Source organism: Globicephala melas, chromosome 1 (assembly GCF_963455315.2).
Source record: "Globicephala melas chromosome 1, mGloMel1.2, whole genome shotgun sequence".
In the NCBI taxonomy this organism is placed as follows: Eukaryota; Metazoa; Chordata; class Mammalia; order Artiodactyla; family Delphinidae; genus Globicephala; species Globicephala melas.
The window spans coordinates 69,764,344-69,788,248 of NC_083314.1; the positions used below are offsets into that span (position 1 = coordinate 69,764,344).

A 23,905-nucleotide genomic window follows, 5' to 3' on the forward strand; every position below is an offset into this window, starting at 1 on the left:
AGGTCAAAAAAGCCTAGCATGAAAGCATCTGACCTGATGTAAAAGGTCACGTGAAAGCTGTGATCTTAAAGATAAACAGTAGAAATGAATCAGTAGAAAGAAGGGTAAGAGCAGTTTAGGTGGAGAGAAGGTGTGCCATGGCTGAGAGGCAGGAGACAGCAGAAAGAAATGAAAACAGGCCCACGTGATGCCAGCGAGCGGAGACGGGAGCTCCAGGAGAGAGAAGCTGGGCAGCTGGTAGGGCTGGTCAGGAACCAGCAGCAACCTCTTCAGTGAAACAAAGGAAACATTTACCTTTTTGGATGTTACGTAATTGCTTCCAAAGCCAGTGGTGGCACTCAGATATTTCACCAGAGGATCGAGAGACTCGGGCTTTTGGTGGAAAAGCCAGACCTGGAAAAGAAGAGGGTGTCAGTGATTCTTCTCTTCTGCCCAAGGTGAGTGAGGCTGGAGGGGATGTACAATCAGCACTTTACAGAGCCCCAGACAAATTCTAAAAGTCCTCCTGAACAGCATCAGCTCACTGTGATGCCTTCATGAACCACTACTATAATTCGAAGGAAGACAGTAGGGCAGCCTGCTTAATAGCATCCTGTGAAATTTTTATTTAAAGCAAAAAACCATATTTTAGCTGTCTCTTCTCTTAATCCCCAGATTAAAGTTCATGGCATGTGGTCTGGAGCTTATTCAGAGTGGATACTCAGCTCACGCCACAGTAAAGTATGGGTCACTGATGTGATATTTTATTAATAGATAAGCACACACACGTACATCTTTCAAAAGATGTACGTGGTAAAAAGTCTTCCTCCCCAATTTTCTAGCCACCCAGTTCTCCTCTCTGGAAGCAAACACTCATGCTACTGTTTTGTATATTCTTCTAAGGAAGTCTATTTGCTTAAAAACATATATATCCATTTCTCTTATGCAAATGGAAGCAAAATATACACACTACTCCACACTTTGCATTTTTCACTTGAACAGGCCTTGGAGATACTTTCAAATCAGTATATGAAAATTTTATTCTCTTTTAAAGTAGCACAGTATTCCATTTCATGGATGTGCCACACTTTATATAATCAGTTTTCAACTGCTAGACCTAGAGGTTCTTTCCAGTTTTTGCTATTACAAACCTGTGATGAATGATGAATACATCATTCCATATAAGTTTGAGTACATCTATAAGATAAATATCAAAGATAGAAATGCTGGGTTAAGGGTATGTGTGTTTATTATTTTGAATGATCTTGTCAAAGAGTCCTTCATAGAGGCTATATGAGTCTACTCTCCCCCAGCAATGTAGAAGACTGCTTATTTCCCTAGACCACTGCCAATATAGTACATTATCAAACTTTCTAATCTTTGCTAATCAGAGTTGAAAAACAGTTTTTCATTATAGTTTTAATTCGCATTTCTCTTAGTAGGAGTAAGATTAGGCATCTTTTCACATGATTAAAACAGTTTCAAAACTCTCTGTTCATGTCCTTTGCCTATTGTTCCAATAGGTTGTTTTTCTTGATTTGTTGAAGCTCCTTAGATAGTAAGAAAATGTAACCCTTTATCTATGGTATGAGTAGCAGGTGTTCTTCCACTTTGTGGTTACTCTTTCGAGTGTATGTGTAGTGAGAATTTTAGTCATGTAAAATTTTTTTACTTTTATTAAATCAAAATTTTCAGTCTTTTCTTTTATGGTTACTGGGCGTAGCTAAGCCTCCACACTCTTAAATTATTTTATAACTTCCCCGTTTTTGTTTTTTTTTTGGCAGCACCAAGCAGCCTGTAGGATCTTAGTGCCCCACCCCCCCCGTATTTTTTTCTAGTAACTATATATTTTAATTTTTATGGATCTTTTAACTTACCTAGAATTTTATTTGACAGTAAGGTAAGAAGAAAAGATCCTATTCTATTATTTTCTGAATAAACCATCTTTTCCCCATTGTTTTGGAAGGCCATCATTATCATATACCAAATCCCTGTATGCTATGGGCCTATTCTCAACTTTCTATTCTGTTCCATTGATCTGTCAGTTCACATGCCAGAACTATACTTGTTTCATTAAGATGGTCTTCTTTAAAATCTCAAATGCTGAAATACACAGAATCCTTTACAATAAGCCTTCTCTCATTTACTCCTATAATTCCTATTTTATAGTTAATAGCAAAAGGCTTAGATGAGTGAAAAACATGTGCCCAAGGGTTCACAGCCAGAAACTGGAGAAATGGAATTCGAACAGAATTACTGTAATTCTATAGTAATAGAATTATATATAGCACATTCTTAACCACCGTGCTTTAGGCCACTCAGGTTCAAACCATCTAAGGAGATAAAACTTATCCAAAGATTGAAGAGATTCTTGCTACACACGTGGTGTGCTCAAACCCTCATTTGTATCCACCAGCATATATAACCATCACTAAGTGGTAATTACCTCCCACCCATCCACACTGAAGGAAATTACAGCAGGGTCACAACAAACTTTTAAAACTGTGACACTGGGGTCATGCTGCTCATCTCATCCAAATCCAACCTATCCTTCAGAGCCCGGATTAAGCCCGACTCAGCAAGCAAAGCCTCCTCCAACCAGTCCAGCCCCACTGTGATCCTCCTTTCTTATTATTCCTACAGTACCTGCCACCAGATGACAGAATGTCTTACTTTCTTGTCTATTTTCTCTATTCATTCTTTTTTTCTAAACATGACTCTAAGCTCCTTAGTAACTTCTAACTATTTTGACTTCTAACTAGATTTTGACTTCTATTTCCACACCACCGACACTCAATATATACTTGACCTCTAGACTTGATTTTCAGTGACATAAATGTGCGGAATGAGTGCCCTAAAGGACTATTCATTATCTTAAATAGTTTGACATATATATTAAGAAATAATTAAAATTAGTTTAAAAGTACTTGCTTCTACTGTGTGTCTCTACAATCAATGCATTTGTTTCTGCAATGTTTACCAAAAGAAGAGTGCCAAGTCAATTCCCTTAACGTTTGCCTTAATTTCAATTCAGCTACGATTTAAGAATCTGTTAAGTATGAGCACTACAGTGCTAGGCTCTTGGGTTTTCAAGATGCCTAGCAAAAGTCCTGAGGGAGCTAAATGGAGTGAGGCAGACACACACACAGAACTGACGTTAGTACAATAGAATTTCAACCAGATGGTGTAAAGCACAGAGGACAAATAAATTTCATCTTGTATGATGATTCTGATCCATTAGTAGTGGATGTCGTTGGGCCTTGAGTTGAAAAACACTCAGAGACATCATTTATGTAAGCAGAACAGAGTATTATGATCCATTACTAATGTCTGCCATTGATGAGGAAACACATGCAATCCACACATGTGCGATTTAAGGAAACGAACTTGTTTTCTAATAAAGTAACAACTCGATTCTCGAATATTAACAGAGAAAAGAGAACCTTCCCATAAGGAAATGGAGCTGGACTTCGTTGCCTCTACTCTTGACCCATGAAACACACCTTCTCCACAGGAAATCTCACACTGACTGCCCAGCCACCGTCTTGCTTTGCCTGCCGCTGCAGTATTCCACGCTGTGCTCTCCTCCGGCTGCTCATGTATTTTGCTTCTACAGAAGTGCTGTCCCCACAACCATGGTATCCAGTGCCATGAAACATACTAAACTTTCAAAGTTCACTCCTAATGCTCAGAACTTAGTCCTAAACAGGACCTTGATTATTCAGAGCTTGTTCTCTTATCTTTTCTGTTAAGATTGTTTCTAAACCAGTGAACTTACAGTCTACATCTGTGAAGTGAATACAATATATTAAAACTCTAGTAACATACCAGTGCTTCTGTTCCATTGTATGGTGTCAACGTGAAAGCATTTGCGAAAAAGCGGAACTAAGAAAAAGAAAACCATAGTCATTTCGTGGTGGTTTAGAGTCACAAAAGCATTATTCATTTAAATATTAATAAAAGACAACCTGCATTTCTTATTATAGAGCATTTTTTAAGTTTCAAAAAATAAAGAAATCTAAATAAGAAATATCACTTAATCTCCATTACTCCAATCAACCACTTTTAACATGAAGGCATATTTCCTTCTCATCTTTTTTCTCTGCCTGCTATAATGGAGGGATATTTTTTTCCTGAGCTCTACAAGGAGGGACATTTCCTAAAAGCAACATTTTCTAATGTGTGCTGGAGGACACTGGTCCTGCAAGATATTCAAAATACAAAACAAACAAGCAAAAACATGATTCTATGATCATACAATGCACAATCGTACACTTTTGGGGAACTTTTAATGCATCTGACTACATTAAAAGCTCAGAGAAATCCAATTTGATATCCTTTAACTCGTTATTGACCAGGGGATTTTTGCAGAAACTAATGCCTGTAGCCGGTAATTTGTTATGAATATTGAAACGTCTCTAGTCAATAACGTTTGGGTAACAAAAGACGTATTAATATGTCTCTGAGACGTATATAACATATTACTGAGACATAATATACGTCTCAATAACATGTGAACACAGGTTTCCCAAAATTATATAATCATAGAACTCTTGGGATCTATGGTGCATGACCAAAGAAACATTCCCTTAAAGAAAAGTGGACACTCAGATGGTGGTACAGTCGGAATATCAGGTAGTATGAAGCAGAGATTACATACTAAGTAACGTCAAAACCCTTGAATGAAATGGAATTCTGCCACCTTTAGACTCAATTTCTTATTTCCCAACCCTTAAACACAACTTTTTGGTTCCAACTCGAACAGCTTAAGTAAACTAAGACAAGAAGTATTCATCACTTACCAGCCATATGATTGGCATGATCAACGTCCACACAAAGGGAGGCATAATTCCATATGTCAAATTGGTCAACACCGTACCTGGGCACGCTACACTGGAATACAGACCCTGGGAACACAGAGAGGGGTAGCAATTAATTTTAATTCAACATACTTTGAGTCACCTATGTGCTAGTTAATAAAGGAGATACACAAATGAGCCAGCAAGCCAGGGCATCAAGGATTTATGCTCTAAGTTGTCCTTGAAGCTGGGTAGACCATTTCAGTTTAAGAATCATGTACTGAGAACTCACTCTGAGAGGCACTCAGGATGCAAAAAATAGTAAGATAAAGTCTCTATTCTCAAGAAACTTAGAGAACAAAGAATAACCAAGCTTGAAGCTGGACGAGAAAAGTAGGACCTGGTTACCTGAGTTTTCCATGTTATTAGCTTAATTGAAGATCAGCTGACCAATCAAAATAAGCTGTGACAAAGCGAGAGAGTGGCATGGACATAGATACACTACCAAACGTAAGGTAGATAGCTAGTGGGAAGCAGCCGCATAGCACAGGGACATCAGCTCAGTGCTTTGTGACCGCCTGGAGGGGTGGGATAGGGAGGGTGGGAGGGAGGGAGACGCAAGAGGGAAGAGATATGGGAACATGTGTATATGTATAACTGATTCACTTTGTTATAAAGCAGAAACTAACACACCACTGTAAAGCAATTATACTCCAATAAAGATGTTAAAAAAATAATAAGCAGTTAAGATAAAAAAAGACATACACAGTAAAGTCTTTGCCTGCAAGAAGTTTCTGATCTAGTAAATATAGACAACTAAACCTCAACTGTGTCTGTTTCCCTGCAGGTATATAAGGTCCATATCTCCAGCTTGAGTTGGGAGCTCCTGGCATCAGAGAGGAATGAGGGCTGTGTGTGGTTCCACAAAGACCTCCTCCAACTGAAGATCTCTAAATCAGGTTCTTAGCAGGACTCATCATTTTAGAAAGATCTGTTCTATAAAGAGAGCCCCAGTTAACATACGGCACGTATTAGTAATAGAAGAGGCCCTGGGTGGTCTTTAGTAATCCTTGGAGCACTGGGATTTGTTTTACTAGTTTATTTGGTTTAATTTTCACTGCATTTTACCTTATTTTGATGTTGACCATTTTAATTTATATTTTTATTACTTTTAATCTTATTATTTTTCTTTTAAACAAAAATAGAAAATGCCAGTGTAGCAGAGTCAGTTCAATGGACAGAAAGTACCCTGAGCATCAAAAGCTGGAAGGTCTTCTTCTTTATTCAGTGCTGCAAGGGCCTGGAGGTGCCTGACACGGATAATCCAGCCCCCGAGAGTCCCCCTGATTTACCAACAGTCCTCTGAAAAAAGTCAGGAGTCTTAGAGACCAAAAATTCTTCCCAAGAATATTTTGCCCCAAAGATAGCTAAGGAAAATTTCTTATTCTGGGAACTAGCCAGGAACAGTTAGGGCCTTTTCAGCCCTAAATGAAGACATCTGTGAACTAAAATCCAGGGCTTCCAACACATACAACTTTCTGACATTAAGCAACAAAAGAAACAAGCAAGGAGGCCGTCTTATCCAAGACTACAGTCACCCCACATGTTTAATCCTAGGGAATGAGTGTGACGACCCTGAGTACTTCCACAAGGCCTGTGTGAGGGGCCATTCATGGATGGTTAGTCTTTCAGGTAGCTTGTACAGACCTAACAACATTTCCAGTCATACAAGGCTTCAAAGGGAGGTAGTTCTTTATTAGCTACTTCTCTATTCATAAAAGCCAAGGAGAAAAATCACAGGCTGCAAAATAATCACACAGATTTTAGGAGGCGGCAGCATCAGCTAAATCTCCCTTTTCTGTAAAAGATGAAATCCCAAAACTTATCTGACAATTGAGACAAGCAAAATCCCAGAGCTTATTATGAAAAGAGAAGCTAATCCACTCTGACCTTACCCCTAAAAGGGAGTTTCCAGAGGACAAGCAGTTGTGACAAGTTTTTAAACATCTCAAGAAATCTCAGGAGGAGGCTAACAACTGGACCAACACACTGAGCTCAAATAATAACAAGAAGAACAGTCAACACACAAACACACATAAGCACACGCACACACAGGTGCAGACCACATGACCACAGACACCCATACCCAAGCACACATACCACATATACAATCACATTCATATACATATGCACACACCCAAAAAAACCACACGTGCATGTGGATAGGCACACTCACACGTGTATGCATGCACACAAGCACACACCCTCCCACCCCCCACGCATTCACGCCCACATGTGTGCAGACACATGCACACACGCACACAAGCACACACACACACATTCTGAGCACAAAGCATGGCTGTGACTGCTTCGTACCAATCCCATCATTCAAGCCTCCCAACAAATCTATGAGGCAGGCACTATTATTATCCCTGTTTCTCAGATAAGGAAACTGAAGTACAAGGAGATTAAATAATTTGTCCAAGTTTACAAAGCTGGTGACAAAGCAAGGATTCAAATGCATTTCTAGAGAATATGCTCATAGCTTCTACTTTTATACCACCCTCTTCACTAAGAGGCTTGATTCTAAGAGCCAGTTCTCAGAAGTGAGAATTCCACCTGATGAAGGTCTCCACTGCAGAATCAACCAGGTCTAGACCATTACGTAAGGCTTAGATTGCTGTACCTAAAGTGTGATCAAAGAATGTCCCTTAAGGGCAGATAGTTTCTGCACTGTCTTTTTATTTTTCCTTCCTCCTCGATTCTGAGCCTGAGCCAGTACCCTAAAAATGGTCAGTCTTTTGTAAATATTAGTGGAATTAAATTTCTCCCCAGTCCCACACTCAAAAAACACAGTCAAAGCAAACAAAGGAAAATGCCCATGGGAAAGACCAGAGATTTCCAGTTAAGATTTTAGACCTGGGCAAGAGAGACACACAAAGAAGCACTAAGTTCCAGACCACAGAGGACACAAGGAGCCAGCATGACTGACAACAGCTGCTCTCAAAACCCGGGTCCTCACAGAGACAGAGCTCTGCAGCCTCACCAAAGGTCACCACTCTCCAGAAGGCTTTCTAAGTACCAACTGTCCTGTAACATCAGATATAATAAACACTGCGTGGCCGCATGGCTTAGTGGGAAAAATCCAAGCTATGAAGTTAGCCGTGGGCTCAACTCTGAGCTCTACCCTTTACTAGCTGCGTGACTTCTGGGTAAATGACTTAAGGGCTCCAATCTTTCGTGTCCTCATATGAAAATGGGAATACTCAGACCTACCTTACTATGATGGGAAAGGTATTAAATGGCATACATAGATAAAAAGGATGGCACCTAAAACATAGCAAATGCTTAACAGTAACTACTGACATTGTTAGTAGTATCATTCTGTTATATAAAATATAGCTCTTGAAGAGCTATGGAATGGTGAGTGAACCCCCATATATCTAAAAGGTCAGGAGCTAATCATCTCGGCCCTAAAACTTTCCTATACACCAACTATCAGTCTTCATCATGTCTTATCTTGTCCTCATAGCAATCCTGCTCAAGAAACAATATTTCATCTTCTAAACTACCATAGTTACTAGAAAGCCAGCCATCTTACTAGGAAATCAGTGGTAGTTCAGAAATCACTGCCCTGCCATTTCCATATCACTGAGACAGGCCTCACCCCCTGGTTGAAGTTCCTGTTCAAAGCCACACTCAGAAGGTCAATAGCATATTTGGAAGAGCTGTAGGGCTCCTGGCCTTTGCTGTGCTGGATGTCCTCAAGGTTGAAATTAGATTTCACTGCATTACGAGATGATGTCCAGATGAGCTGAGATGGACTGTCACTATGACACAGGAGAGATTCCAGTTCCCGAATCTGAATGAGGAATAAAAGAAACAAAAAAATGTATCAAAATATACTGGGGGAGTACAAGATAACAATTTTGAAACCAATATAAATGTACACTAGAATTGAACAGGTATGTCATTGGTAGAGTGGGACACAGGTACACAAGAGAAGAGACTAGACTGATCTATGTGGTAAGGGATTAGAGTCAGAGACATCAGTGTGAACTCATGATTAGCTTAATAAAGATTCAGATGGTTACATACAAAATATTTACAGATATTTATACATAAATGGGTTAGTATGCACGTAGATACATCCTTGCTCTGTTAGCTGAGAGAGCCTAGAAGCAAATGCTATCTCAACAGCAATAAGCACCCAGACCTTGGTTTCTAGTACCATTCTCCAATAAAAGGAAACAGATCTCCTTAGGAAAATGGCTGATTCTAAGACTGGGATAGGAAATACGTAAGATGAGTCTTAAACATCATGTGATGCCAGAAAGGATGTGCTCAAAACAAAACCAGAAAGCCATAATGATGAGGGCACGTTGAAGATATAGAGGTTCCACAGGACAGAAAGCCTAGAAATAAACCCACGCAGCTATGGTCAATTAACCTAAGACAAAGGAGGCAAGAATATACAATGGAGAAAAGACAGTCTCTTCAATAAGTGGTGAGGGGAAAACTGGACAGCTACATGTAAAAGAATGAAATTAGAACATTCTCTAACACCATACACAAAAATAAACTCAAAGTGGATTAAAGACCTAAATGTAAGACCAGATAGTATAAAACTCCTAGAGGAAAACATAGGCAGAACATTCTTTGACAGAAATTGCAGCAATATCTTTTTGTTTTGTTTTGTTTTGTTTTTTGTTTTGCGGTACGCGGGCCTTTCACTGTTGTGGCCTCTCCCGTTGCGGAGCACAGGCTCCGGACGCACAGGCTCAGCGGCCATGGCTCACGGGCCCAGCCGCTCCATGGCATGTGGGATCTTCCCGGACCGGGGCACGAACCCGTGTCCCCTGCATCGGCAGGCGGACTCTCAACCACCGCGCCACCAGAGAAGCCCAGCAATATCTTTTTGGATCCACCTCCTAGAGTAATGAAAATGAAAACAAAAATAAACAAATGGGACCTAATTAAACTTAAAAGCTTTTGCACAGCAAAGGAAACCATAAACAAAACAAAAATACAACCTACAGAATGGGAGAAAATATTTGCAAATGATGCAACCAAAAAGGGATTAATTTCCAAAATATACAAACAGCTCATACAGCTCAATATCAGAAAAAACAAACAACCCAGTCAAAAAATGGGCAGGAGATCTAAATAGACATTTCTCCAAAGAAGACATACAGATGGCCAAGAGGCACATGAAAAGATGCTCAACATCGCTACTTATTAGAGAAATGCAAATCAAAACTACGATGAGGTGTCACCTCATACCAGACTACAAATAATAAATGCTGGGGAGGGTGTGGAGAAAAGGGAACCCTCCTACACTGCTGATGGGAATGTAAACTGGTACAGCCACTATGGAGAACAGTATGGAGGAGCTCTACTAAAAATAGAGCTACCATATGATCCTGCAATCCCACTCTTGGGCATCTGGAGAAAACCATACTGCAAAAAGATACATGCACCCCAATGTTCATTGAAGTACTATTTATAATACCCAAGACATGGAAGCAATCTACATGTCCATCGACTGATAAATGGATAAAGACGATGTGAGATAGATATATATATATATATATATATATGCCACAATGGAATACTACTCAGCCATAAAAAAGAATGGAATAATACCATTTGCAGCAACATGGATGGACCTATCATACTAAGTAAAGTAAGTCAGAGAAAGACAAATATCATATGACATCACTTATATGTGAAATCTAAAAAAATGATACAAATGAACTTATTTATGAAACAGACACAGAAAACAAACTTATGGTTATCAAAGAGGAAAGGTCAGGGGGGAGGGATAGATTAGAAATTTGGGAATAACATATACACACTACCATATAAAAAATAGATAACCAACAAGTATAGCACAGGGAACTATACTCAATATTTTGTAATAATCTATATGGGAAAAGAATCTGAAAAAAAAAAGATATGTGTGTGTGTGTGTATATATATATATACACACACATACATGTACGTATAACTGAATCACTTTGCTGTACACCTGAAACTAACACAACATTCTGAATCAATTGTACTTCAATAAAATTTTTAATAAATAAATAAATTTTTAAAAAAGATATAGAGGTTCCAACTGAAAGAGCTCCCAATGGCCCAAACTAAAATAATTTGAGCAAGAAAATAAAGTAGTATTTATAATACAAAGGAGAAAAATATATATCCATGAATCTGCATGGATATAACATGATTTTTTTCAGTTTTACTGAGGAATAATAGGCCAATAAATAAGTGATTGGATAAAGATTTAAGTGGAGGAGAATAGACAAATCTCCCTTGCAGAGAGCTACTTGCAGTAGCTACTCTACTCTTAAGGAGGTCAAGCACAACCCCTTAAGTGTGGGCTACACATAGTAACTCTTCCAAAGAGTACAGTATGTAAAGGGAGAAAGAAACAAGTAACTTAATAGTGGAAAAACCTGACAAACACTGATTCAAGTCAGGGGATCAAAAAGAACATCAATATACCTAGAGTCTGTCATACAGAGTGAAGTAAGTCAGAAAGAGAAAAACAAATACCATATGCTAACACATATATATGGAATCTAAAAAAAAAAAAAAGGTTCTGATGAACCTAAGGGCAGGACAGGAATAAAGACGAAGACATAGAGAATGGACTTGAGGATATGGGGAGGGGGAAGGGTAAGCTGGGATGAAGTGAGAAAGTGGCACTGACATATATACACTACCAAATGTAAAAGAGATAGCTAGTGGGAAGCAGCCGCATAGCACAGGGAGATCAGCTCCGTGCTTTGTGACCACCCAGAGGGGTGTGATATAGGGAGGGTGGGAGGGAGGGAGACGCAAGAGGGAGGAGATATGGGAACATATGTATAACTGATGCACTTTGTTACAAAGTAGAAACTAACACACCATTGTAAAGCAATTATACTCCAATAAAGATGTTTAAAAAAAAAAGAACATCAATACTGATAAAACATATTGATTGGATGTGATGAGAATGGCACTCCGTCTCTGTGGTCTTCTTCCTAAAAACACATTTTCTCAAATCTAACCATGAGGAAAACAGACAAATCCCAATCAAGGGACCATGTACAAATACCTGAGCAGTAATCCCAAAACTGTCAAGGTCTTCAAAAACAAGGAAAGTGTGAGAAACTATCACAACCAAGAAGAGCCTAAGGAGATTTGACTATTAAATGTAATGTGGTATCCTAGAAGGGGTGCTAGAACTGAAAAGGGACATCACACAAAATTAAAGAGTTCTGAATAAGGTATGGACTTTCATTAATAGTAATGTATCAATATTGGTTCACTAATTGTGACAAATCTACCATACTAATGTAAGATGTCAATAATAGAGGAAACTGGGCATAGTGTATGCAGGAACTCTCTTTGCAATAATTCTATAAATCTAAGATTATCCTAAAACTAAAGTTTTATTAAAGAAAAATCTAGGAAAGCTTCCAGATGTGCAATGAACATTTACATCAAACACAATCAAGAGAACTCATGAACATGAGATTAAATCAGTTACCTGGTTCCACAACTGTAATATTGCACTGTGCCTGGAACTTTACAGAAATTCTCTCTACTCTTTTAACAGCCCTAAAAATTTGGTCATTTATAATCAAACTGGGGATGGATCCATTTATATAATGCTTTTACATCTGGACATAGAATCCAAGTTTGTGATCCATAAAAAGTTGTAAGATTCCTAAAACTAATTTGGAGAGAGTGGAAGGCATCATCAACCTTCCTATCATTTTATTTGATAAATCAATCCCAAAACCCCTGCTGATAGCCTACCTATATAAGAATACATAAAGATAAGTCATGTCACAAGGACACCTGTAATAACTGTGCCTTTGGCCACAACTCTCCTCTGCCATTCCCCCAACCTGGATTACCCCAATACTAGATATCCTTAACAACTTAATTTTTTAAACAATAGATTCATCAAAAAATTAACAGACTATTAACAGCAACAATTAACTTACCCTCTACCACTGCCAATTCATTTAATAATTTGAAAAGAGAGCATTTGAATTTGAAAAGAGAGCAAAATATTTCCTTTATCTTTTACCTTATGAAAAGATAAAGGAAATATTAGATAATGAATCCCTGTAGAGTTATAAAACATGACCATATAAGAATTCAATCCCATCCTGAACTATATTTTAACTTTTGTCATTGAAAAGGTAATACCACATATTTTTTTTAAGATTCATGTTTCATTCTAAAGGATCTAGAATGAAACATGAATCTCCCACTCATCCCTGATGCTCTGGCACCCCAGTTCAAAGGTATCCACTGTTCCCAATTTCATCTGTATCATTCTAGAAATGGTATATACATGTATATACAATGTGTAAAGATATATATTTTTGTTTGTTTATACAAATGAGATCACACTATACAAATTACAACCTGCTATTTCTTCTCAATAATGAAATACTACAGGCTATCCCATGTAAGTGCAAAATATTTATCTGATTTCTTTTAGTGGTTTCACAATATTCCAATGTTTATGTATATCTTAAATTATGTATATCCAGGCTAGTCCTCAAGGAGGTCCAATTTTGAGGGAAATTAGGTTTAAGGTGAAAAAAGTGATCATGAATATAAAAGTGTCAGAGATACAAGTTCTATGCAAGCAAACCCAGCATTAGAAGGAGTTCTTCTCGCACCAAGGAATTGAAAGCAACTGGCAACATATCTGGCCATTACTTAATCTAGATATTAAAGCTGTCCTATGAGACTAAACCTGAGGGAAAAGCACAGAACAACCTAGACAAGTTGCACATCCCTTGCTTAACATTATAGTTGCCTGAAATTGTGGCACACCAGACTGGATGCTTAAAAAAAAATCACAAATCAAGATAGTAAAAGATTAACCATGAAGTAGTGTTTAATAATGGCTTCCCTGTCACCCCATCCTATCTGATGCAAAGCCCAGTTTCAAAGACCATTTAGAACAGTACTGGTGCACTTACTCGGTTCTGTACATTGTTTCTGAAGGTGCTTGTGTGTTTATACCTTACTTTCTCTCCGATCTCTAAAGCTGATGTCAAAAGAAAAAATATACCAGTAGGCTGCTTTAAGCAATGTCTTAAAAGAGTAGAGTGATCACCCTATTTAAACACGCAAAGATTTAATGCTAGCCATAAACTAATGAGCTTAACAAAACAGCACTGTGATCTATCTGTGCAAGCGTTTAGGATCACAGTACTAAGTGTTGGCTTATTAAGCCCAAAGCCTTTTTACCAGGATAAAGTGGCCAAAGACATTGGTTGCAAACACCTCCTGGAGGCCATCGGCAGTAATCTTTTCACTCTGGGTCAGCACTCCTTCAGCTGTAGAGAATATATGAATCGCTTTTCTGAAACAGTAGAAGACAATTGCATGACTTTTTAAAGCTTTTTTAACTGAAGATACTAAACAGACACCCCCTCCTGCCTTCCCCCACCCTAAAACTACATTTTCCTTGATTCTGTAATAACAGGAACAAAAATACCTATTTCTCAGAGTGGGTTATCATGAGTACTAAATCAAATGCAAAAATGCTTTCTTGCCCCAATTCACAGAAGGACTTACATAGTTATAGCTCATACTACCAATAGGAACCTGAGTCTCTCAAAAACCTGCTGCAAAAACTCTCGTCACCTCTTTCCAAACCAGGTTACAAGTCAGCTGCCCTGGGGAAATAATAGCTACGCCAAGAAGAAAAAGTCATCCCCTGAACACTGACTTTTAACTGCTGAACAAAGTTAAACAGGCTGTTTTATTATCAGGAATTCTTGAAGCACCGAATATACTAATTGATTTGCTGTGAGATCTATGTCGTAGGTCAAGACCAGCGTGGAATTTTGTGTGTAGGGCTCTGTTTAATGGCAGAGAAGTAAAACAAAAGTAGCAGTATAGGAAATAGCATGCAGTGAGAGTAATATCTGTTTATGAATAAGTACCCTGGGTCACAAAATAAGATTTATTTCTTACTGTAGGTTGTGGTTAAACATTTTTGGAAGCCACTCTAATAATGCATATAGAGAATCTCCCAGGAAGGTATTTAGGTCTGTACATTTCCCCAGCCTGCTGGTCAGGGCACCTGGCATACAGCTGAGAAATGCTTCTCAAGTTGCCTTCCTGGGTATTAGAGTCTCACTGACAATTCTGCCTAGTTCTGAAATGTTCTTGCTAACAGACACAGTCAGGCAGACCAAAATTGACCTGCCAAAACGTCCAACCACTCAGAATGTCCTGGGGACCAAGAACACAATAAGAATCATGACTTGCAACATTCCTCACAAAGATGAAACCTTCTTTCATGACATGGCTGCAACACGTCCTTTCTGTCTTCATCCTTCTCAACACCCCCTCATCTCAAGTTATCCTACTGAGAGCAAAACTAGGCAAAGTAATAAACACCTTCCTTCTAATCAGTTCACCTAGAAGACGGAAATTACCTTGAAAAGAGGCCACAGAAAAGTGCTTTGATATTTAGCTGTGGATTAGGCATGATCCCAGCATTTAGATATACATAGTCAAATCTCTGAAACCTGCAAGTAAAACCAAGAAAAGATCGTTAGTTATCTCTTTGAGCAACTAGAATCAAGAAGGCCTATGAAGGACAGAAAGTACTTTCTGAACCAAAAAGATGGCCATAGCAAGCTAAAGCATCAGTATTACATTCTCAACAGTTTTTCTTTAGCCATGGTAAATATTTGAGTATTCCTTTTTTTGATGGTGGCTTCAAACAGAATTTGGAGAGCTATAACGGGCTTTGAAGTCCAATCTTCTCTGATCAATGCCCCTTCCAGCTTAGTCCTCCCAACAAGGCACTGAAGCAACTTTCTATTAAACCCACTCTCCTTCTGGTCTTAGAAAGTTTTTTGCATTTTTTTTTAATTCACATCTTCCCTCATTGACAAGTGAAATCTATATAATCTGATCCATCAGTGCTGGAATCTGAACGCCAAGATATCCACTAGAGCATTAGATCCATGTGGAAACCTCTCCTTGTTCATGGCCAGGTGCTCTGTGTCATAAAATGATGAAAGCTCACAAGAATACAGTGAGATTACAGAAGCTGAATGGGGGTAAGGTGCTTCCGATAGGCTCCCTCCAGGACACGTGTGAAATGCTGACTTGCGAAGCCTTTTTCACCAACATAAACCTTGATCTAAGTGTATTCTTTTTGAACTAGATTCAAGGTAAGTAGAGCCCGTGCTCATTACACTTACAGACACTATGAATATTCAAACTGTCGCCTAGAATTCTGTGCACCACACTGTCTCCCTGTCCTCCGTATAATCCAGGACAACACGGGCCACAGCTACTAAAGCTGGTACCTCAGGATCATACATGGTTACCAATACACACCACACACAACATTTCCTGATCATCCTATAAGTAATCAACAGCCGCATGGCTCTAATTATAAACTGTTTAAATTGCTCATACTGATACCATCAGGTTATCCATGTAAGAGCCACAAAGACAGTATGGGTCCAGCTATTGCTAGTTGTTCCATTATCTAACTTGCAAACTTTCATCTAAGTATACTAACAAATCTCGCTGGGAATGGAGAGGGAATGTGTAGCAAAGAGTGGAAATGGCAAATTTCCAAATTCAGGTCTGGCTGCAGTTAAACGGCATGGTACCCTTGAAAGCTTAAATGATTGACACAAGTGCTCTATTCTGGATAAAACAGAACCACTATTCCTTATCAGTTTTCAGCGGCACAAATCTAATAGAACAGAGTATCACAGGTGGAAAGACCAGCATCAGGAACGGTGCTGCTTCAGCCAACTGGAAAGGGCCCTTCTCAAGCTCTCTTAGCCTCTAAATTTAGGTCCACAGTCGAAGATATCCATTTGGGCCATGAAGTGCAAGACATCCTTCGTATAAGCAAGAGATCTATCTGGACACTGTCACATATTCCCAAATTTGTCAGTATCACTACAACCATCATTTCCTAAATTCGGATAATACCACCCACCTCAAAGAGAGCTGTTTTGAGGATTAAATAAATACATCAACGCTGCACTTAAATGCTGACAGGCAGCTGGGACAACTCATCATCCTAGTGCTACCTTCTTCCCCACAGCCTCCCCCCTTACGTTTGGGTCGAATTACTAAATATCTTACTAAATACTAAATTACTAAAACTGTGATAACCTATCCTGAGCCTTTGAAGGCAGTTGAGAATAGTCAGTACTATGAATGTCGCAACATGAAATCTCAAAACTGTACTGAAATGGGCTACGACTAACTGAGGATGAAGGTTCTATTCTGCTAAACAAGGAAATAACTAAATCTATACAAAACAGGATGAGAGAGCCAACTGGCTGAGAAGGTTTGGGGACAGAAAGCCTGCAAACACGACTTGAAACTCATAAATGCTCTCCCGACTTGAGGGTTTTTAAATCAGCAAGAACACTGACTGTATAGTTTCACAGACTTGGAGACAAGTTATGGAAAAGTAGATGTGAAACCTAGAAAAGCTCAGTTTTTAGAAAGACAGTGTGACAGAAAATTCTAGGAGCTCAGCAGTAGAGGAGAGCAAACCCTCATTTACAAAGGGCTAAGGCTGCAGGGAAAACTGTGCCGAAGAAAACCAGTTTCACTTTGTAACTTGTACATGTGGAACAGGGTAATGCAAATTGCTATCAATAAACATATACAAAATGCAAACTATTGGGCTTCCCTGGTGGCGCAGTGGTTGAGAGTCCACCTGCCGATGCAGGGGACACGGGTTCGTGTCCCGGGAAGATCCCACATGCCACGGAGAGGCTGGGCCCGTGAGCCATGGCCTCTGAGCCTGCGCGTCCGGAGCCTGTGCTCCGCAACAGGAGAGGCCACAATAGTGAGAGGCCCCCGTACCGCAAAACAAAAACAAAACAAAAGCAAACTATTATTCTTCAGCCAACGCTTTAACCAAGAAGGTCTTCCTTATGTATACTGAAGTTCATTTTATTGTCCAAGGAAATAAAGCAGCTCTTGCTTTGTAAGGGCCTCAATTACAAAAATATAATTAATAATTTATTGTTTAAATTAAATGACTGATTAAATTTAATTATTCCAGATATTGCTAGGACTCAGCATGGACTAGTGCAGGTTCTTGACTTTTTGATCATAAATTCCTCTTAGAATTTAATAAAAAGCATGCCCTCTCTCTCCAGAAAAATGCATTGTGCACCCATATGCAATTTATTGTACACACTTTCTGGGAATTTATACATCCAAGGACTCTATCCCTTCATATACTAAATATTTATCAAATGTTTATTACATGCCAATTACTGTCCAGGTATGAAGAAATTTTTAGTGGCCTGGGGAAGTTTCTTCACTTGTCAGTACCTGCCCTACCACTTAATGAAGTTCTTATGTGAAGGAAAGATGCAAAAAATGCATTCAAACATCAAAGGACTTACACTAACATAAAGCTTCACAACTGACCACATGTCAAAACACACTGAGAAATTAATCTTCATGGAATGGTCATGATTTTGACTGAGAATGAAATTTTGGTACTGAGGCAAGGCAATAACGGGTCATTCTATACAGATTTCCTCAGCGTAACTTCTTTTTATACTGCACCTATTTCTTTTTTAGGTTTTCCTATCCTTTCTTATTCTATTAGCTGTTGTGTTGCACAATCACATGAGAGAAAAGCCATCCACAAGAGGCATACCTTTGCTTGAGCTCCTTGGAGGCCTGGAACACTGACGGCAGGCTGCTGACATCCACCTGCACAGTGGAGACCTCGGCGGTGGGGTGGGAGGCCAGCAGAGCAGTGCGGACGGCTTCCGCTTTGCTCATGTTCCTGCACGCCAAGCACAGGTGAAGCTCATGGTCTTCCTCCAGCAACCGCCTGCAGAGGGCTAGGCCAACGCCACTGAAAGGACAATTCAGATACAGAATATGCATTCAATGAGATGGTGCCAAATAGAAGCATTTCTCCCTGGCTCAGAAGACTGATTTTGTCAGCTTGAGCCCCAACCGGGAGCCCAGGTAGACAGAAAGAATTCAAAAATTATGTATATATGTGCCACATCTTCTTTATCCATTCATCCGATGATGGACACTTAGGTTGTTTCCATCTCCGGGCTATTGTAAATAGAGCTGCAATGAACATTTTGGGACATATATACACTACCAAACGTATGGTAGATAGCTAGTGGGAAGCAGCCGCATAGCACAGGGAGATCAGCTCGGTGCTTTGTGACCACCTAGAGGGGTGGGATAGGGAGGGTGGGAGGGAGGGAGATGCAAGAGGGAAGAGATATGGGAACATATGTATATGTATAACTGATTCATTTTGTTGTAAAGCAGAAACTAACACACCATTGTAAAGCAATAAAAAAAAAATAATGTTGCAATAAAAAAATGTAAAAGAAAAAAAAATTATGTAAAGAAGGGGGAACCCTCCAACTCTAATAGTCACTGGCTCAGGACGTTGTCCCGTTTGTGTCTCTTTCATTCTGCAAAAGCTCGATGACCCAAATAACTCGACTGCAAATCAGAGTTCTCCTTTAGCATTTCTTTTAAGACAGAGTTTATCCTGCCAGTGGTTTTCACTTTACACTGATTATGACACTCATGAAAGTGATTCAGTACATCACCAGCAAATGTGGAAAAGAACATCTTATTAGTGTTTTCCGGTGTGCATGTTTTACTCCGCTAAGTTCCTCGAGGGCAAGGGCTCTACTATCTGTTGGTATCATGGCCAGTAGCAGGAGCACCAGAAATTCCTGATAAGGAATGGATGAATCTTTCAAGGAAAAGGTATAAGTAACATGGCAGGAGATACAAGTCCCTCTCAACTGCTACGATTGAATAACCAACAGAAGAGAAAGAACTCAACATGATTAAGTAGAAGATAGGAATGGGACATATAAGATGGGTACCAGGAGAGAGAAGCAGGGATGAGTACAAGTGTCAAAGATAAATGACCTCCTTCAGAAAGAGCATTGTGAAACCACATAATGGGGACAGCATTCAGACCAGGTTGGCTGATAACAATGAAAACCTGGGTAAATGGGTTTTCTTCCAAGACTTAAGCTGATTCCAGGCAAAAAGCCTAGTACCATCAGTAACCTGAGCATCAAATATAGCTATGTTTATTCATCCCCACTTGAGAATAGGCCTTTACTACAAATATACAACTGCACGTATCACAATATTTGTAAAAGAAACAAACACACAAAATCAAGTCTGACTTATTTAAGCAACTTCCACATAGGAAGCACCGAACCAGTTGTTAAAGTTACTCAGGTGAGGGCACGCTAAAATTCTGCCCATTACAGACACCTGCCAGGTTTGGCTTAGTCAACATGGACATGGCCAGATAACTGAAAGTGAACTAATTTTAAATGACATTTAACATATCCTCAGTCTTAATCCCCCCAAAACTCTAAATGCAACAATTAGAAAAATGGTTTGGTTACTTTCATCCTCCACATACTGTTCACTTAATAGCAAATGAGAAGTAAAACAGGCACTAGAAGAGGCTGAATCCAAATGCCCAACCCTGGAGTAATTACTCATTGGCAGTATGGTTATTTGCACTCCTTTCATGCCTTAACAGGAAAAAGTTGCTTTTCTCTGAGTTTCTGAAGAGTATATATACTAGGTGTCTAGCACGGTGTTACATGGAATGAGATTTTTCCCCCCAGTGTTCTAACGCTCATGGACGCTGAAATTTACCTAGGGCCAGAAGCCTAGCACAAAAAAAAAAAACAGCTGGAGTACAAAATATGGCAACCTGGTCACGATTAAATTACCAGTGATGAGAAAGTCAAAGACGGGAAGGAGGCGAGGTCTGCGTGGGAAGCGCCCTTTCCCTGGATACAGACAGTATCGTCATTGAGAGACTCATCTCTTAGTGGCGCTCTAGTTTTCTTTCCGCTGTCATGTTTAATTCAAAGCACCAGTTACTGAGCCCCTCACTGGGCCGACAAGTCCGGTACCTCGCGCAGTGGGGGACCCAGGGAAGAGCGGGCCAGGGTCTCGGCCATAGTCCCCACCGAGGCAGGGTCAGCGACGGGAGCTCCCAGGGTCGGTCTGCGGCAGGTCCTCCTGGCCCGGTACTTCCTGCTCCCTCGGACCGCCCCCCCACTCCACCCCGCCGCCGCCGCCAGTATCGCGATGGAGCCCTCACCTGCTCGCCCCGGTGATCAAAACCACTTTCCGCATGGTCGCGCACCCTATCACCACGCACCCTGAAGCAGGTACCGCGCAAAGCTTCTCACAAGTATTATACTTTGACCCGTATCCCCGCCCCGGCCGCGCCCCCAGCCCTTCAATCAGGGCCCGGCGGGGCCCCGCCTCCCTTTGCGTCATCTACTTCGCGCTGGGCCCCTCCTCCATCGCAGCCCGCCTTCCGCTCGCGGCGCGGGGGCGGGGATGGAGTGAGATAGGCCGAGGGGCGGAGCCGCATGTCGCCCAAGGCCCAAGCCAATCCGGGCTCGCCCCGCCCCTGACCCTGCTCGCCCCGCCCCTCGGCGGAGCAGGTGTCCCGCCCCAGACCCTGCGCGCGCTGGTGGCGTAAGGCGTTTGTCTTGCTTGGGCTGTGCTCCCAGCAGAGCGATAGGGTACGGGCTTCGTGGTATACACAGGGTCGATACCCTGGCGCCTCCGATTGGCGCTTCACTGCAGGAAGACCTCAGGATATTTGCACCAGAGCTCCTTATTTTAGAGGAAAGGTTTGAATCTAGGAACTGAAGTTTGGGGACTATCATCTACTTAGTTTTCCATCCAGGCACTGTGCCACTTAACAGCCCAGCTACCCCAGAACTCCTCCTCCTCTAAAAAACTCATCTTCGCGAAAATGAACATTTGTTTTATTAAGAACTTTACGTAGAATCATGCATGAAGTACCAATTTTCAAAACTTGGAATATGGTATGGAACCAGAGAATCTCAGAACTCCGTAGGACGCAATGGGTCGTGTACTGTAACCTCCTATTTCATTATGTTTCAAACTCTTTGTGGTAAAAGACCCGCTTTGTTTTTCAAAGCCATCCCAGATGGGTACTTTTGTAATATACAATAAAAATAAATTACTAGAAAAATGAAATAAAATGCAAAAGGCATACAAGCCCCAATTTTTTTTATTAGCTTCAACAGATGATACTCTGCCAAACTGCTATAAAAACTTACTTTAGGGGCTTCCCTGGTGGCTCAGTGGCTGGGAGTCCACCTGCCAATGCAGGGGACACGGGTTCGTGCCCTGGTCCGGGAGGATCCCACATGCCGTGGAGCGGCTGGGCCTGTGAGCCATGGCCGCTGAGCCTGCACGTCCAGAGCCTGTGCCCCGCAACGGGAGAGGCCACAGCAGTGAGAGCCCCGCGTACCGCAAAAAAAAAAAAACAAAAAAAAAAACAAAAAAAAAAAACTTACTTTAGGTTTCTGGATTATTGTGGACTGGTAACAATATGACCATCACCAGTCCCGGTCCACACTAAGGAATACTGCGCATCATGTATCAAACTCTGTGCAACACACTTTATTTCACGGCCTCTTTCAAAATTTTAGTTATTTATAAACAGCAATGATCTCTGAAAGATATGACTGAGATCATTTATATTGGCTTTTGAATACCTAGAGGTTTTGATTAATTTGGTATCAGTTAAGTATGAGATAAATCCTATACCAATAAAATTAGACTGAAAGAATAAATGTGATTATTAAAGATTTGATTCCTAAATTATCAATTCTTCTTTATTATTTGGGTGAAACACAGCTACTATCCTTAATCCCACTTTCAATTATTCTAAGAGGCCACAATTTAATAATATTTTCTCAAAGTCTTGGGGTAAAATTAACCCCATGTTGGGCTGCACCCTGCAGTCTTGCAATCCTTGCAACTGCCCAGTCGCTAGACCAAAGAAAGAACCAGAAGTCAGCTACAGAGACATCAATGATTTATTGCACAGGGAACCTTACAAGTCAGAGGCAATGATCCTGGAGTGACACCCCACTGTGTATGGCCAACAGCAGGCAGGACAAGGCAGCAATCTTCGCTACACAGTAGAGGAGAAGGTTATCAGTAATAGGGGATTTGACATCAAAAGAGCTCCTTGGTTGCCAGGGGGACTGCTGGAAGGTCTTGTTCTTTGGTTTAGCAACCATTGCAAGGGCCAGATTTTCTTGTTGATGATCAAACATACTGGAGTCATTCTGGTCCTCGGGCTAGAACAATAGTTAGCTGGGGGTTGGGCTGATCATAGAGGTAGTTACTAATTAAACTTTGTGCTTAGGAGAAGGAGGCAGTCATGTGCATAAGGTAAGGGTGAGGCAGGGCCAGGTAGGGCAGGGCTGTACAGAGAGCAAGAGGGAGGCCATCTTATAAGGCCTGACGGTACACCCCAAACTTTAGACTCTAGACCCAAAGTCTCCTTTTAGAGTGTCTTAGAGCTCTGAGATGACTTGTAAAACGAATAAGAGAGGGGACACAAGTGTTGTGTGGCTATCCTATGAAAAACTCTTTCCTACAAATAAGGTGAAGATGCAGCATCTTCACAATCTTAGGGTGACAACCAGTGTAGGACTGACTGTGACTTAAGGGAAGGCCTGAAGACTTCAGAGCAAGACCAGCCGTCTCTCCTTCCATCATGATGTCCATCCAAGCCATGTGAGGAGACCTTGGTCTCCTCTTCCTTCTTTCAAATAAAGTTGCTACTTTCAAGGTTCTGCAACCTTTGAAAGACAGGCTGAACTGCTAGAGGTGCCAGAGAGACAAGGAGAATAGAACTCTGTTGATGACAGATATTTAATTTTGTATTTTAAAAATATTTTATCACATGTAGGATACTGCTCAGTAAGAGTCATAATGCATTTTTATTTACAAGTAAATGTAATTTTTTTTATCATCTCAAACTAGTCACCTTGAGTTTGTATTGTTCATGGACTATTTTCCTGGAAATACCAGAAGGAAACATGGTGCACAGTGATCCCATTTATCCCAATCCTTGGCCCCATGATTGGAAGAGTAAATGTAGCCACTTTACCTTTGACTGTCTGTTCGCTGCTTCATATAATAAATCTGCCTTTACCCTAAACCCTGAAACTGATCTCTGATTTCTTTTATCGTGCCTGAAATAGCTCTTAGGTAGA

The 23,905-nt window shown here is 40.5% G+C and overlaps 1 protein-coding gene across 3 annotated transcripts in view; it reads right to left on the minus strand.

The window, feature by feature from the left end:
* Window positions 1-21,110, minus strand: part of HSD17B7 (hydroxysteroid 17-beta dehydrogenase 7) — a 33,174-nt gene extending 12,064 nt beyond the window's left edge. For 2 of the 3 annotated variants that reach the window (XM_060297072.1, XM_030847422.2), the window contains exons 1-8: window positions 20,950-21,110; window positions 18,481-18,684; window positions 15,251-15,343; window positions 14,052-14,166; window positions 8,446-8,640; window positions 4,782-4,886; window positions 3,808-3,864; window positions 295-393 (exon numbers count right to left, since the gene is read on the minus strand). In XM_060297072.1, coding sequence (XP_060153055.1) covers window positions 295-393; window positions 3,808-3,864; window positions 4,782-4,886; window positions 8,446-8,640; window positions 14,052-14,166; window positions 15,251-15,343; window positions 18,481-18,684; window positions 20,950-20,984 — 903 coding nt within the window. In that variant the 5' untranslated portion in view covers window positions 20,985-21,110. Of the gene's footprint in view, window positions 1-294; window positions 394-3,807; window positions 3,865-4,781; window positions 4,887-8,445; window positions 8,641-14,051; window positions 14,167-15,250; window positions 15,344-18,480; window positions 18,685-20,572; window positions 20,726-20,949 lie in introns of those variants that run through there. The other variant, XM_060297078.1, reaches the window with a different exon arrangement.
* Between the last annotated feature and the right edge of the window lie 2,795 nt (window positions 21,111-23,905).